The 16,143-nt window shown below is 39.0% G+C and overlaps 1 protein-coding gene across 1 annotated transcript in view; it reads right to left on the reverse strand.

Moving 5' to 3' along the window:
• Positions 1 to 641: 641 nt before the first annotated feature.
• FAM135B (family with sequence similarity 135 member B) overlaps positions 642 to 16,143 on the reverse strand; it is a 114,176-nt gene continuing 98,674 nt past the window's right edge. Inside the window, exons 14-19 of the mRNA XM_070749260.1 lie at positions 10,167 to 10,258; positions 7,030 to 7,127; positions 6,732 to 6,883; positions 6,327 to 6,437; positions 3,758 to 3,871; positions 642 to 847 (exon numbers count right to left, since the gene is read on the reverse strand). Coding sequence (XP_070605361.1) covers positions 642 to 847; positions 3,758 to 3,871; positions 6,327 to 6,437; positions 6,732 to 6,883; positions 7,030 to 7,127; positions 10,167 to 10,258 — 773 coding nt within the window. The remainder of the gene's footprint in view (positions 848 to 3,757; positions 3,872 to 6,326; positions 6,438 to 6,731; positions 6,884 to 7,029; positions 7,128 to 10,166; positions 10,259 to 16,143) is intronic.

Consider the following 16,143-nt stretch of genomic DNA (forward strand, 5'->3'; position numbering starts at 1 on the left):
TACAAGTTATGCATGGTATGTTTGTGTGTATGTTTGGTTTTTATAATAAGGGTTTTTAGTTGTTTTATTAAATTGGATTGTCACATGTTGTTTTTTATCATTGTTGTTAGCCGCCCCGAGTCTGCGAATCCAATAAATAAATAAATAAATAAACAAACAAACAAACAAACAAACAAATAAGTAAATAAATAAAATAAAATAAATAATACATAAATAAATACATAAATAAATAAATAAACAAATAAACAAACAAACAAATAAATTTTTGAAAAATTAATAAAAATATTTTTTTAAAAAGAAAAAAGAAAAAAAATACTGATCCCATCACATATATAAAGAGGCAGGTCTGGAATCCGCCTCTCGACATTTGAAGGCGAATGACAGAGAACTGAAGAGAGAAAGGACAAAGGAACTGAATGGGATGTTTCCATCTTCTCAAAAGCCCTTTGAATGGTTTAATAACTGAAGCACTTGATTCTTTCCCGAAATAAATAGGGTACGAGGATGTGCGTGCTATGTCACCATTAGCCCATGCCATTCCCCCCCCCCCCCCATTATCCTGGTAATATAGCACTCCCTTGATTCAGAAACCGTTGCCATTTTCTGCAAAAGCGTCCTGTGCTCCCCTGAGGCTCCCGGTCCTATTTAAAATAGTTGAGTCCGGCCACCAGAAAGAATTTTTCCAGAAACAGTTCGGAATCCAGCACGGCTATGTGGGCAGCTCGTCCAATCAGCGTATTTGCCGTATTCGGCAAGGCATGGAATACATTGTGACGGATTAAAGTGCAGTCCTTTGCTCCCACGACGGGCTGGAGAAGATTGTTGATCATCTCTGCATAAACAGGGCCTTGGAAAATTGAAAAGAAATGCAGATAACCATCATGTATTGGGCAATTGCAGAAAAAAACAATGGCTGCCAACCTGCCTTCCATTGAGGACCTGCATACTGCACGAGTATGTACAATATTTATATATATATAACATTTCACACACACACACACACACACACACACACACACACACACACATATATATATATATATATACTGTATATATATATATATATATCCACCCCTAACACTATATATAAGGAAGAAATGGCAGTTGCAAACATTCCATATTTACAACAGCACGAAGCTTAAAACTTCAGCCTGATGATGGTGAATGTGATTTCACCGAAACGTCGCATAGACACTCAAAATATTACACGGGGCAAAACCCGAACTCAGAACAATCTACATATATATATAGAGAGAGAGGCAAATAAGGAGCTGTGATGTTCCTTCAATACACCAGGGTGATTCGACACAAAAATATGTAACCCTTCCCTGGTGCAGAGCTGAAGGGATTGGATACTGTAACCTAGAGGATAATTCTCTGCCTTACAAGGCAAAGGTTGCAGGTTCAAGTCCCAGTGGGTATGGCTAGCTGATGAGGCCAAAATAAGGCCGAAATAGATCTATCCTAGTCTCCCTTAATTTTCAAATTCAGCAAAAAAAAACAACATGTGACATATGTGTGTGTGTGTGTGTGTGTGTGTGTGTGTGTTAAATGTTTTTTTAGCTGGAATTTTAAAATTAAGGGAGACTAGGATGGTCCCATTTCGGCCTTGTTCTGGCCTCATCAGCTAGCCACACCCTTTCCTTTACTGGGATTCGATCTGGTGAACTCTGCCTTGTAAAGCAGAGAACTAGCAATGTGAGCTATCAGATCAGAACTCTTCCAGCTTTGTACCAGGGAGGGGCTATATGTTTTTCTTATGTCGGATCACCCTGGTATATTTTAAGGAATGTCACAGCTCCTTTTTGCCTCTAGGCCCAACCCAGGACCACTTCAAGGCGGTTAATATATTTATAGCCGACAACTATATTCTGTATGTGTTAAATGTTTTTTTAGCTGGAATTTTAAAATTAAGGGAGACTAGGATGGTCCCATTTCGGCCTTGTTCTGGCCTCATATATATTTGTTTTCGTAGATTTTCACGGGTATATGTATGTAGATTTGTTTTCGTAGATTTTCATGGGTATATGTATGTAGATTGTTCTGAGTTCGGGTTTTGCCCCATGTAATATTTTGAGTGTCTATGCGACATTTCGGTGAAATCACATTCACCATCATCAGGCTGAAGTTCCAAGCTTTGTGTTGTTGTAAAATGGAATATATATTTCGTAGATTTTCATGGGTATATGTATGTAGATTGTTCTGAGTTCGGGTTTTGCCCCGTGTAATATTTTGAGTGTCTATGCGATGTTTCGGTGAAATCATATATGTATGTATATAATCTCGCTGATATGATTATCCGTAAATTTACAATAAGATAAGCTGCAAAGAGGCAGCAGGGGTAGGGGGTGGGACAGTATTATATGTTGTATTGTCCTTTAACAGACAATCTATAATTGTATTCACAAACTAGGAATACAACAATCTGTTTATGTGTTTTTAAATATGTATATAATCCAATAAAATATATATATATATATATATATATATATATATATATATATATATATATATATATATATATATAAAAAGAGGGTGGTGAAAATATTTATTGACCCCTCACATCCTGGATATAAACTGTTTCAACTCCTACCCTGAAAACACCACTACAGAGCACTGCATACCAAGACAACTGGACACAAGAATAGTTTTTTCCCGAATGCCATCACTCTACTAAACAGATAATTCCCTCAACACTGTCAGACTTTTTACTAAGTCTGCACTTCTATTTCTACTAGTTTTTTCTCATTGTTCTTATCATCCTTTTCCTCCCACTTAGGACTGTAGGACTGTATGAATGTAACTTGTTGCTTGTATCCTAAGATTTTCGTTAATATTGATTGTTTCTTCATTGCTTATTTGACCCTATGACAATCATTAAGTGTTGTACCACATGATTCTTGACAAATGCATGTATGTACGTGTATTTGTGTACACTGAGAGCATATGCACCAAGACAAATTCCTTGTGTGTCCAATCACACACACTATTATATTCTATTCTGTTCCGTTCCATTATTCTATTCTATTATATTCTGTTCTGTTCTGTTCCGTTCCGTTCTGTTCCATTCCATTTTGTTCCATTCCATTATTCTATTCTATTCTATTCCATTCTATTCTATATCAGGGAATTGTGATGGCAAACCTATGGCATGCATGTCAGCCCCAGCATGCACGCATGTGCTAACCAGCTGATTTTCAGCCTTGTGAAAGGCTGTTTCACCCTCTGGAAGCTTCAAGGAAGCTTCCCTGAAGCCCCGGAGTGCAAAATACTGCCCAATGGGTGTTGTGAGTGTTCACGATTGGGTCAGTTAGTCACAGATTCTGAGGAGGATGAACCAGGGCTGTCTTGGTTCCCTAGGCCAGCGTTCTTGACAATTGAGTCAGTGAGAGTGAGGAAGAGTTGGAACCTGAGGAACCTCCAGAGACTGTAGAACCTCCAATTGTGATAATGTCTGAGTCCTTTTTAAAATTAATACTGTGATGTGATGCCAAGCATGTATCTTTCCATCTTTGCAACACCTGGAGCTTTTGTATCGATTGTAAGGCATAGGTTGGATGCCATGATTAAAAACTTTTCTTTTCTGGCATTGGGGGAGGTTGTTTTGGAAAATTATGTTTAACTTGCCAAATGCTTGCCCTAACCCTAACCGTAACCCCTTGCTGATGCAGTTGCTTCATCTTGTTTTAGTGAGATAAAATAATCTTAGAAATTTGAAACGAACGCGCTGGCTACCTCAATTCAAGGAGACTCTTACCTGTATGTCTGTCTTTCAAGGCGGATTTACACATTTCGATTCTTGCAGAATGAAATGGCACATAGCGATCCTGGGGAGAAGCGACAAGGACTACGTTTTTGAAATACTGAAGACCTGCAGGAAACAGAGAGAGACAAAAGGGAGAGAGAAAAAGAGAGAAACACACGTAGAGAGAAAGAGAGAGAAAGAAAGAAAGAAAGAGACAGAGAGAAAGAGAAAGAGAAAGAGAAACAAACACATACAGGGATTAACAGAGAGAAAGATAAAGGCAGAGAGAAAGAAAGAGAGAGACAGAGAAAGGGAGGGAGAGAGACAAAAAAGACAGAGAGAGTCAAAGACAAAGTCAGAGAGAGACAAAGAGAGAGAGAGGGGGAGAGAGAGACAAAGAGATGGGGGGAGGGAGATGGCAGATCTCTTCAGATTAGAAAATTGATGAACTAACTCCTACATCCAAAGACTTGAATATAATTGGTGTTAGGTTCTTCTCATTGCCTGATAATTTTGGAATATTACATAGTAAAAGATACACAGGAAGTCCTCAACCACAATTTCAGCCCAACATTGATGTTGTTAAGTAAGCTTTGCCCCATTTTATGACCTTTCTCACCACAGTTGCTAAGTGAATCCATTGACTTTGCTTGCCAGAAGCTCTCAAAAGAGGATTGGATGACCATGAAACAATACAATGGTCATAAACATGAGTCAGTTTCCAAGCATCAGAATTTTGACCTCATGACCATAGGGGCAGAGTGGTGGTGGAATGCTATAGTGGACATAAGTGGGATAAATCGTAATAAGTAGTGTTGGGCAAACCGAACCTGCAAAGTTTGGGCTCGTGCCGAACTTTGCAGTATTCGGCATACCGAACCCAAACCCAAACTTTTTTAAAAGTTCGGGTAAAGTTCGGGTTTGGGTTTGAGTTAGGCCGAACACCGTGAAATGCCGCCGCCCGGGAGGAGAGTGGGGAATCCCATCGTGGGATTTCCCACCTCCTTTTGCTTGTGGCGCTGCAAGCAAAAGGAGTTGGGAAATCCCATGATGGGATTCCGGGGGCGGGGCTTTGACGTCACGGAGACTAATTCCTGGCCAGCCAAAACGGGAAGGAAGGAGTCTCTGTGACATCAAAGCCCCGCCCCCGGAATCCCTTCGTGGGATTTCCCAACTCCTTTTGCTTGCAGCACTGCTGTGGCATCCTTTTCTGTAAAATAAAAGGAAGCAAAAGAAGGTGGGGAATTCCCCAACTCCTTGTTCATTTTTACAGAAAAGGATGACGCAGCAGCTTGCTGCAAGCAAAAAGAGGTGGGAAATTCCATGAAGGGATTCCGGGGGTGGGGCTTTGACATCACAGAGACTCCTTCACGGCAAAGTTCAGGTGAGTTCGCCGAACCCAAACTTCATTGGGTTCACCCAACACTAGTCATAAGTCACTTTCTTTTTACGTGCTGCTGTTCTTCTTACACAAGAAGAACAGCCCTCATCACCTCGAGGCTCGACTACTGTAACGCTCTCTACATGGGGCTACCTTTGAAAAGTGTTCGGAAACTTCAGATCGTGCAGAATGCAGCTGCGAGAGCTATCATGGACTTCTCTAAGTATGCCCATGTTACATCAACACTCCGCAGTCTGCATTAGTTGCCGATCAGTTTCCGGTCACAATTCAAAGTGTTGATTATGACCTATAAAGCCCTTCATGGCATCGGACCAGAATATCTCCGGGACCGCCTTCTGCCACACGAATCCCAGCGACCGGTTAGGTCCCACAGAGTTGGCTTTCTCTGGGTCCCATCAACTAAACAATGTCGTCTGGCAGGACCCAGGGGAAGAGCCTTCTCTGTGGTGGCTCTGACCCTCTGGAACCAGCTGCCCCCTGAGATTAAGATTGCCCCCACCCTCCTTGCCTTTGGTAAACTCCTTAAAACCCACCTCTGCCATCAGGCATGGGGGAATTGAAACATCTCCCTCTGCCAATGTTGTTTTGGTGTTTGATGGATTGTATGCTTGTTTTTTATATATATTGGGGTTGCTTTTATGAATTTTTTAACCTAAAACTGTAATTAGATTGGTAAATATTAGATTTGTCACTATGTTCTGTTTTTGCCATTGTTGTGAGCCGCCCCGAGTCTGCGGAGAGGGGCAGCATATAAATCCAATAAATCTAATCTAATCTAAGAACCATTTTCCCATGTAGTTAGTGTCCACAAGGGGTCAGGCATGGTACATCCTTATTAGTACATGGTACTCACCAGTATTTGGAGTCGCCATGTATGTAAACTACCAATTGTAGTTTTTACCTTTATAGATGCAATATACCTTTAAGAACTTTGGCTGGTTCGCCATAAGAGGGCACCAGCACTCTCTCCCGATGATGATGCTGGATAGCTCATTCATTCTTTGTCTTTACCTTGTGGGGGGAGTATATTCTGCTTTGTGCTGCTTTGTGCAATTACTGGCTGTATTACACATCCACACTCTTACCTTAAACTCTGCTGTGCGTATGTCGAAAGTCTCGCAGCCTAGTTGCACCGAGACATACTAACTATTCATACCTGTTACAATCCCCCCCCCTCACCTGTTTTTTGGCTAAGCTGATAAAGGAAACACTTCCGCAGATCGGCATTGTCCCTGAAGGTCAGCTGCAAAAGGGAGCCCGATTTCTTCAGCTTTTGCATCAGCCACAAACCTAGGGGGAAAATTCAAATAAACTAAGCACTCTTTTTGTATAGCAAAGAGCACTCATCTCCAAACAAACTGGTAATTTACATGCTGTTTTTTATTACTGTTGTTAGCTGCCCCGAGTCTACGGAGAGGGGCGGCATACAAATCCAATAAATAAACAAACAAATAAATAAATAAATTTGACATCCTAATATTTATGACACACTACTATCAACTAATCATATATTATTCCTTTTACTCTGCCCACACCCATTTCTCCTTTCAGCCCCTCCCCATGGATGACTTCAGAGACACTTACCTGTACTAACCAAAGTACTGTTGTTGTACAGTGTTCCCAGATGAGGTCCGGAGAGGGACAGGAAGGTATGAAGCTTATTGAGGTAATAGCGAAACCTGGGTCGGGTCAGTACTGATCGGATGATGACGTTACCGAGCGAGTGACCAATGAAGCTACAGAAATACAAATCACACAACTTAGACTTGTTCTTGCATAATTTAAAACATTCTCTATCCTAGGGATGAGCTCCTACGGGTATGTCTAACATCAGGAAAGGATCCCAATTTTAATCTCACAGTCCATTTCCTTCTTCTTTTACCTGATACGTGATATTGATAAGTTATACAGCTGAATATGTTGAATGATTTCATCCAGCAAGCGATCCGTCATGGTATCGAAGTCTGCAAAGGTATCTGTCTGTGAAAAGAGAATGGGGTCGGGTGAGTTCGGAGGTTTGCACTGGCTGCCGATCAGTTTCCGGTCACAATTCAAAGTGTTGGTTATGACCTATAAAGCCCTACATGGCATGGGACCAGAGTATCTCTGGAGCCGCCTGCTACCGCACGAATCCCAGCGACCGATAAGGTCCCACAGAGTTGGCCTTCTCCAGGTCCCATCAACTAAACAATGTCGTCTTGCGGGCCCCAGTGGAAGAGCCTTCTCTGTGGCGGCCCCGGCCCTCTGGAATCAATTCCCCCCAGAGATTAGAATTGCCCCCAGCCTCGTAAACTACTCAAGACCCACCTATACCACTAGGCAGGGGGGATTTGAGACACCTTTCCCCCAGGCTCTTTATATTTTATGTTTGGTATGTATGTGGTGTCTGGTTTTAATATGATAGAGTTTTATATATTTCTTTTTCATATTAGATTTGTTTCATTATAATACTGATTTTTATCATTGTTGTGAGCTGCCCCGAGTCTTTGGAGAGGGGCGGCAAACAAATGTAATAAATAGATAGATAGATAGATAGATAGATAGATAGATAGATAGATAGATAGATAGATAAATATAAAAAAGGACAATAGGACAGTAGGACAGGGATGTTAGGCACAATGGTGTGCTTCTGCACGCCCCTTACAGACCTCTTAAAAACGAGGAGAGGTCAACTGTAGACAATCCAAGGTTAAAGTTTTTTTGGGAAGAAACCACAGAGTCAGGTGGTGCATTCCAGGCGTTGATCACTCTTTTGCTGGAGTCATATTTTCTGCAGTCGAGTTTAGAGCAGTTTACATTTAGTTTGAATCTATTAAGTGCTTGTGTATTGCTGTGGTTGAAGATGAAGTAATCATTAACATGATGGACATTTTGGTATATGATTTTATGAACTACTGTTAGATTAGATCGGAGGCGAGGTAGTTGTAAATTGTCTAATTCCATCCTAAGATAAAATACAGAAAATAGTATAAGGGCAGACTAGATGGACCATGAGGTCTTTTTCTGCCGTCAGTCTTCTATGTTTCTATGTTTCTATGGTAGAATAAGGTATTTTGCTGCGAGCGGAGGAGTGAAGAACTCTTCTTGTGAAAAGCTTCTATATTAATGTCTGATATGAAATGCAGGTTCCAGACTGGTGATCTGCATTCTAGAATTGTTCTAGCAAATGTTTTGTAGGCTCTGGTTAGCAGTGTTATATTGCCAGAGAATAAGTTACGTAAGATTAGATTAACAACTCTTAGTGCTATTTTTGCAATGTTGTTACAGTGGCCTTCAGCACTTAGGTCGTTGGATATGAGTATTCCAAGGTCTTTAACAGAGTGAGGATCATGTACAAGTTTGTTTCCTCAAAGTTTGTATTTTATATTCTGATTCTTTTTGCCAATGTGTAAGACAGAGCATTTGTTGCTCTGTCCTACTCTTTGTTGCTGTCTTCTGGGTTATAATAATAATAATAATAATTAATAATAATAATTTATTAAATTTGCATGCTGCCCATCTCCAAAGACTCGGGGCGACTCACAACATAGCAATAGTACAATACATTACAAATCTAATATTAAAATTTTAAAAGTTAATTTAAAAAAATTAGTATGACAAAATCAGTATCGTAAAATCATCAATTACGCAATCATACACACTCAACCCAATTTATCGTATTACAGAGGTCAGAAAAAACAACAACGGGGGGGTAATCATCCCCACGCCTGGCGACAGAGGTGAGTCTTCAACATTTTACGGAAGGCGAGGAGGGCGGGGGCTGTTCGAATCTATGGAGGGAGTTGATTCCAGAGGGCCGGGGCCACCACAGAGAAGGCTCCTCCCCTGGGTCCCACCAACTGACATTGTTTAGTCGACATGATAGTTCCCTCTAAGCTGAGCAGTGAGCAATCGCTCACTTAAAAATCATCATCAACTCAGAGTTTTCCAAACCTGCCCAGAAGCCGAGAGGGAAAGAGTGAGAGGGAAGGAGAGAGAGAGGAAGAGAGGAAGAGAGAGAAACAGATAGAAAAAAGAGAGGAAGGAAAAGAGAAAGAAAAAGAATGGGAGTAAGGAAGAGAGAAAGAAAATCAAAATCTAGTTTGAAACTAGCTCAACTATTTAAGTGGCATTTTGATATTGATAGAGTTGCCCTATTATGAGCTCACTGTTATAGACACACAGTAAAGTATTTTATTTTGAAATTCTCTGAGGCAAAACAGGGTGGGTTTTTTATTTGTTTGTTTGTTTATTTATTTGTTTATTTGTTTATTTATTTATTATTTCTGTGCCGCCCAGTCCTGAAGGGACTGCCGCTCAGACACTATACTTTTCCGCCCACCCCAAAAAAAAATTAGAGGGAACACTGGTCGACATTATAAGTTCTTGGGAGTTAATGAGAGACTGGTGACATCATGGATCTGTTTAATTATAAAATATATCAATTACAACATATGAGTTGTAAACAGATATGAATATATATGTTTTCATAGACCACTTTAGTGTCCCTGGAGAAAATATTATTTTGTTTGTTGTTTTAGAGTTTGAGGCAACAAAATAGAGCTGATTCTGATGGCTCTCAAATGTACATTGTTTTGGAATCTTTTGAAATTCTGCAGTAGAGCCAGAATCTTGCTGTTCAGAATTTTATGAAAAAAATGAAATATTCTAGAGGGAGAGTGCTGCTTATTAAGAATAGCTCATTAAATCAATTCTGTTGCTGCCACCATGTTAACAAAAAGCAATAAAAAGCACTTAATCAAATAATTAGGAAGGAGAAAATGTTTGTGAAATGACAATAATGATATTCGTGCAAATGTAATAATGACGTTGTCCCCAAAATAGTCCAACAGAAATGAAGGAATAACAAATCCACAATGTTTCATAAATGGACACTAATGCCATAATAATATTTTCTTTCTGCAGAAGTAATTTGTGGCCTTTGTGGCAATGTCCATCCAATTTCACTTTTCACCTATTCTAAACCCTTCCACTTTATAAGATGGAAACAAACAAACCACTAAAAGATGAATCAAATACCTGGTTCCTTTCTGACATTAGGAAGTCCAGTTTCCCTCCAGGGAGACCCAATTCGATGAATGTTTTGACCAGCTGAAGATCTGCACTGTTACCTGGAAAACCAAAAAGTTTTTAAAAATTGATCCAACTCTCCTTTGAGTACACCTTTGTGTCTCTCTATGTCAGGGGTAGGCAAAGTTGGCTCTTCTATGACTTGTGGACTTCAACTCCCAGAATTCCCGAGCCAATCATGCTAGCTCAGGGATTCTGGGAGTTGAAGTCCACATGTCATAGAAGAGCCAACTTTGCCTACCCCTGTTCTATGTAGTCAAGATTGGAATCCTTTACAACATAGGATAGATATGTTGCTCTATTTATATTTAGTAGTTCATATTTATGAAGGAAACGGAGAAGCAATTTGGTGTTAAGTCAGCAATCTAGAAACCAGGAGAATGGAAATTCTAGACCTGTCTTAAAATTTAAAGCTAGGTTCTCTCTCTCTTCCTCTTCCTCCCCCTCCTCAAAAACCATGCCAAGAAAACTGCAAGGGACTTGTCCAGGTAGTTGCCAGGAGGAGGATTTACTCCAACGTACCTTTTCCCACTCCCAATATCATTGGGTCAATTTGCACATGAAGGACCAGATGTAGGGAACAACAGGGAGAGTTGGTGAGCGGAGCTAAATGCATTTTCACTCTACACGTCACTACGTTCTCATAAATATTTATTTATTTATTTTATTTATTTATTTATTTATTTAGTCCAATACATAATGAACATTGAAGAGAATAGATGTAGTAATATAGCTAAAGAAACGAATAGAAGAAAGGATATAAAAGTATAGGAGAACATATTTGAAAGGAAGGAAAGATAAATGAGATAAGAAGAGACAATTGGACAGGGGACGGAAGGCACACTGGTGCACTTATGCACGCCCCTTACTGACCTCTAAGGAACCTGGAGACGTCAACCATAGATAATCTAAGGGAAAAATGTTGGGGGTTAGGGGTTGACACTACTGAGTCAGGTAATGAGTTCCATGCTTTGACAACTCGGTTGCTGAAGTCATATTTTTTACAGTCAAGTTTGGAGCGGTTAATATTAAGTTTGAATCTGTTGCGTGTTTATGTTTATGTTTATTTAGATTTGTATGCCGCCCCTCTCTGCAGACTCGTGCTCTTGTGTTGTTGTGATTGAAGCTGAAGTAGTCTTTGACAGGTAGAATGTTGCAGCATATGATCTTGTGCGCAGTACTTAGATCGTGTTTTAGGCATCGTAGTTCTAAGCTTTCAAGACCAAGGATTGATAGTCTATTTTCGTAGGGTATTCTGTTTCGAGTGGAGGAGTGAAGGGCTCTTCTGGTGAAGTATCTTAGGACATTTTCAAGGGTATTGATGTCTGAGATGCGATATGGGTTCCAGACAGATGAACTGTATTCAACGATGGGTCTGGCAAAAGTTTTGTAGGCTCTGGTGAGTAGTGTGAGATTGCCAGAGCAGAAGCTGCGTAGGATCAGGTTAACAACTCTAGAAGCCTTTTTTTTAGTCTAAATCGAACCCCTTTTGAATTATTTTGGCCCACATCTGGCACTACTTTAATCCTGAACCTTACTTGACTAGAGTCTTGTGGGGGGGATTTGCACATGCGTCGTTCTAGATAGACGCACCGAGAGAAAGCTCCCTCATGTGAAGAAGGAAAAGTAAAAGTTAACCCTCGACAACCCTCTCTAGCTTGGTGAAAGTGCATTGAGAGGAAGCGAATTGAACAAAGCTGTTGAAAACTTTATGAGAAGGAGTTAAAAGTTGAAGCAAGTAATAGTTTTTAATGTGTGTAAGTGGAGAAGCGAGAACAAAGGAAAGATGGCGTCTACTTCAGAGTTGGAAGGAAAGATGGATTCGTTGCTTAAAGCATTTGCTGACATGGGACAGCTGCTCCAAGATATGAAAAAGGAATTATCGGTCGTTGGTGCTGGAATGGCAGACTTGAAAGAACAATCCAAAACACAAGATCAAAGAATTGGGAAACTGGAGGTGGGGAAGTCTCGCCAGGAACTCCGCATCATTAACTTGGAGGACAGACAGCGGAGGGCTAATCTTCGTCTGAGGGGTTTTCCTAAAGACTTTGCGGAGAGTAAACATCTTATTCAAGCAATTTTCCAGTGGTTCAATGAAAACAAGGTTAAATGTGACCTGCAAGAATTTGAAAGAGCGCACTGGGCTTTTGGATCTCGGAACCGAGGGGATTCAAAAGACATTATTGTAAGGTTTGCCTCAGAAAGGAGAGCGGCCGAAATATTCAAAGAGTTGAAGCAGATTTTAAACTTACGCTACAAAGCTATTCCAATACGTGTTTTAAAAGATTTGTCTGCTGAGACCCTCAAGATGAGAAATCAGATGAGAGAAGTGACCTCCCAACTTTATGAAAATGCAATCAGATTTTCATGGCGTTATCCAGCTACAATATTTGTTTTTAAAGATTCCAAGGCTTTCCAGGCGAGATCGTTGGAGGAGGGAAGAAATTTGCTTCACCAGTTGGGGTTAAATCCGGATGGAGCGTCCCAGGCACAGACATCGAAAAACCGGCCAGAAGCACGAGAGGATGAGTTGTTTATGCTCCAACCGATCCGTGTAGCAGAACAAAGCAAGGACGAGAAAATTGCAGCACTCCAGAAGGAACTGGATTCTCTCCAGGAGAAAGAGAAGAGGGATGAGCCAAGGGTTACCCGCCAGAAGAAAAAATAAAAAACTGAACTGAGCTGACTTGCTAATATGGTACTATGAGTTTCAACTAACTAATCTCTTTCTTGTGTACTTTTTTTTGGTTTTTTTCACTAACTAATAAGGGGAGAGGAGGGAAGGAGGGGGGAATCTTTTGATATGCTGTAAAATGGGGAGGAAGGGGGGAGCTTTCTGGTGGAACGCAAATCCAGGGGTGCCTCTTGATAATGAAAGTTTTTTTCGTTGCCTCCCCCGGGGGGGGGAGGTCAGGGAAGAGGCACTAGGGTGGGGATTCATGGTAACTAAAAAAACATTTTTCCGGTAGGCTCTGTTTTGCAGGAGGGGGAAATGTATTTAAAATTATGTAAATGGGTGATATAGGGTTATTATCGTTGAATGTAAATGGTCTTTCATCACAGAAAAAACGTTTTAGAATCATGAAGCTGGCTAGGGACAGTAAAGTTGATGTTTTACTTTTATCAGAAACTCATAAAGGAAGGGAAAAAACAGATAGATTAGTTACAAATAGTGAGTGGCAACAAGTTTATGAGTCGAGAGGGACAACCAAATCAAGAGGAGTAGCCATCTTGTTTAACCGAAGAGTGTACTTTCAATTAATTAATATTAAAAGGGACAAAGATGGCAGAATGTTATTTATTAAGGGGAAAATAAAAAAATAAGTTAGTAGCCTTAGTGGTAATTTATGCTCCTAATGTAAATGCAAAACAATTTATAATAAATGTAAAACGGAAACTAGATAATTTTGCGGAAGGTATAGTGATTTTAGCAGGCAATTTCAACTTGGAATTAACAGCAGGGAGGGGGGAAAAGAAAAAGTTACACTTAAATAAAATCAATATGACGGATTTACATGAAAACATAGTAAACAGAGACACCTTCTACTCTGCAAGACATAATAAATTTAGTTGTATTGGTTATATGTTAATTAATAAGACAGATGAGGCAAAGCTTAAGAAAGTGGAAGTGAAAAGTATCTGGTTATCAGACCACGCCCCTCTCTTAGCAGTGATTGAGATAGAGGTCGGCAGGAAACAAAGAATTTGGAGATATAACCCTCTGGTTTCAGCTAATGAGGAGAATAGAATTAAATTACAAAGGGAACTGAATGGATTCTTTTGTATTAATGCAACAGGTGAGATTAAACAAACAATAGTCTGGGATACACATAAGGCTGTTATGAGGGGTAATTGTATTAGTACTGAAGCTTTTATTAGGAAATCCTGGAAGCTAAAAGGAACAACTTATTAAGAGAAATAGATTTAATCCAAGAAACCTTAAAAATTACAAGAAATAGAGAATGGAATTCACTATTATTACTTAAGAAAAAGAAATTACAATTACTTGATGAAGAAAGATGGAATAAAATGAAGATGATTATAAAACATAGAATTAGGGGATGGGGTAATAAATCAATGAAGCAAATGGTACATTATCTGAAAAAAAGAAAAGAGAAATCCCACATCTCTGCTTTAAAAGATAAGGATGGTGTAATTAAACGTAGTAATGTAGAAATGGAAAAAATAATGAGAGATTTTTATGGGAACTTATACAAAAAAGAGTATGTTATTTCGCAAACCACAGAGGTTAAAAAGAAATTAAAGGAAGAGGATAGACAAATGCTAAATGCAAAAATTACAAATGATGAGATATCTAGAGTTATTAAAGGGTTGAAACCTGCTAAAGCCCCAGGTCCAGATGGTTTTACTGCTGAATATTATAAAATGTATATGAATGAATTATTACCGCATATGGAAAAATTGTTTAACAATGTAATGGAGACTTTTGAAACTCCACAGACGTGGAAAATGTCAGAAATTATAACTGTCCCAAAACCAGATCATGATTTAACTGACCCAAGTTCTTATCGCCCTATCAGCTTATTAAATCAGGATTATAAAATATTTATGAAAATATTGGCAAACAGGGTGGAGAATATTTTACCAAAAGTAATTGGAGAAGATCAATATGGATTTGTTAAAGGAAGGAAGATTTATGAACCAATAAGGAATGTGGTCAATGTTTTACACCATGCTACCAATACCAAAAGAAAACTAAGTATTCTAAAATTAGATGTCTACAAAGCTTTTGATAAAGTTAACCATGATTACCTATTTCAACTATGTAAAGATTTAAATATGGGAGATTCATTTTGCAGAATTATAGAAACAATATATAAGGATAATATAGCTCAAATCAGAGTAAATGGCAACAGAACAGAAACGATTAAAATTCAGAATGGAACTAAGCAGGGTTGCCCACTATCCCCAATGTTATTTGCATTAGCAATTGAGACCTTAGCAAACAAAATTAGAAACGATAAGGAATGGAGAGGTTATCAAATAGGGAAATTTGAATTGAAATTAAATTTGTTTGCAGATGACGCTATAGTGATGTCTGAAACCCCAATTGAAATGATGAAAAGAATAATGATATTGCTCCAGGAATTTAAAGATCAATCTGGACTTAAGGTTAATATAGAGAAATCAGAGATAACATGTTTAAATACTGGCCCTAAAGAGCAAATCGAGATTCAAAAAATATCAGGATTGAAATTAGGTTGTAAAAAAATGAAATATTTGGGAATTTGGTTGTTCAAGAATCCAATAAAAATAGTGACGGCCAATTATAACCTAATATGGAAAAAAATCCAGAAGCAGATAAAAAATTGGAAGGGTAAAAAGTTAGGAAGAATTGCCAAGATCAGGGCCCTTAAGATGATAATAATACCAAAAATGATGTATTTGTTTCAGGTTCTACCGGGTAGTTTTCCTGAGGCAAAACTAAGAGAATGGGACAACAGATTAAATTTTTGGATTGAAGGAGACAAAAAACCTAGAATAAGGAAGCATTGGCAGTTTGCACAAGAGAAAGAGGGGGGTTGGGGCAGCCCGTGCCTAGTATTATATAGAAATGCATTTCAAATGGAAAGGTTAATGGAGCTACAGTTATGGGGGGGAAAGAAATGGGTAGAGTTAGAAAAGGAAATCAATAACATAAATAATAAAGAATTATTATTTAAAAATTGGAGTAGAACAGAAATTAATAACTTAAGTGATCCTCTTAAAGCATGTTTAGAAATATGGTTTAAATGGCAGAGGAAAAGTGGAATAAGGGTATCCAGGCTATCAACGCTATATGTATTGAATATAGGGGATGATGTTAACTTAAGTAGAATTATCAAAGTATTAAATAGTAAAGGGATAACGAGAATTGAACAATTATATGAGAAAGATGAAAGAGTCAGTAGAACTCGATTGGAAT

Source organism: Erythrolamprus reginae, chromosome 3 (assembly GCF_031021105.1).
Source record: "Erythrolamprus reginae isolate rEryReg1 chromosome 3, rEryReg1.hap1, whole genome shotgun sequence".
Taxonomy (NCBI): domain Eukaryota; kingdom Metazoa; phylum Chordata; class Lepidosauria; order Squamata; family Dipsadidae; genus Erythrolamprus; species Erythrolamprus reginae.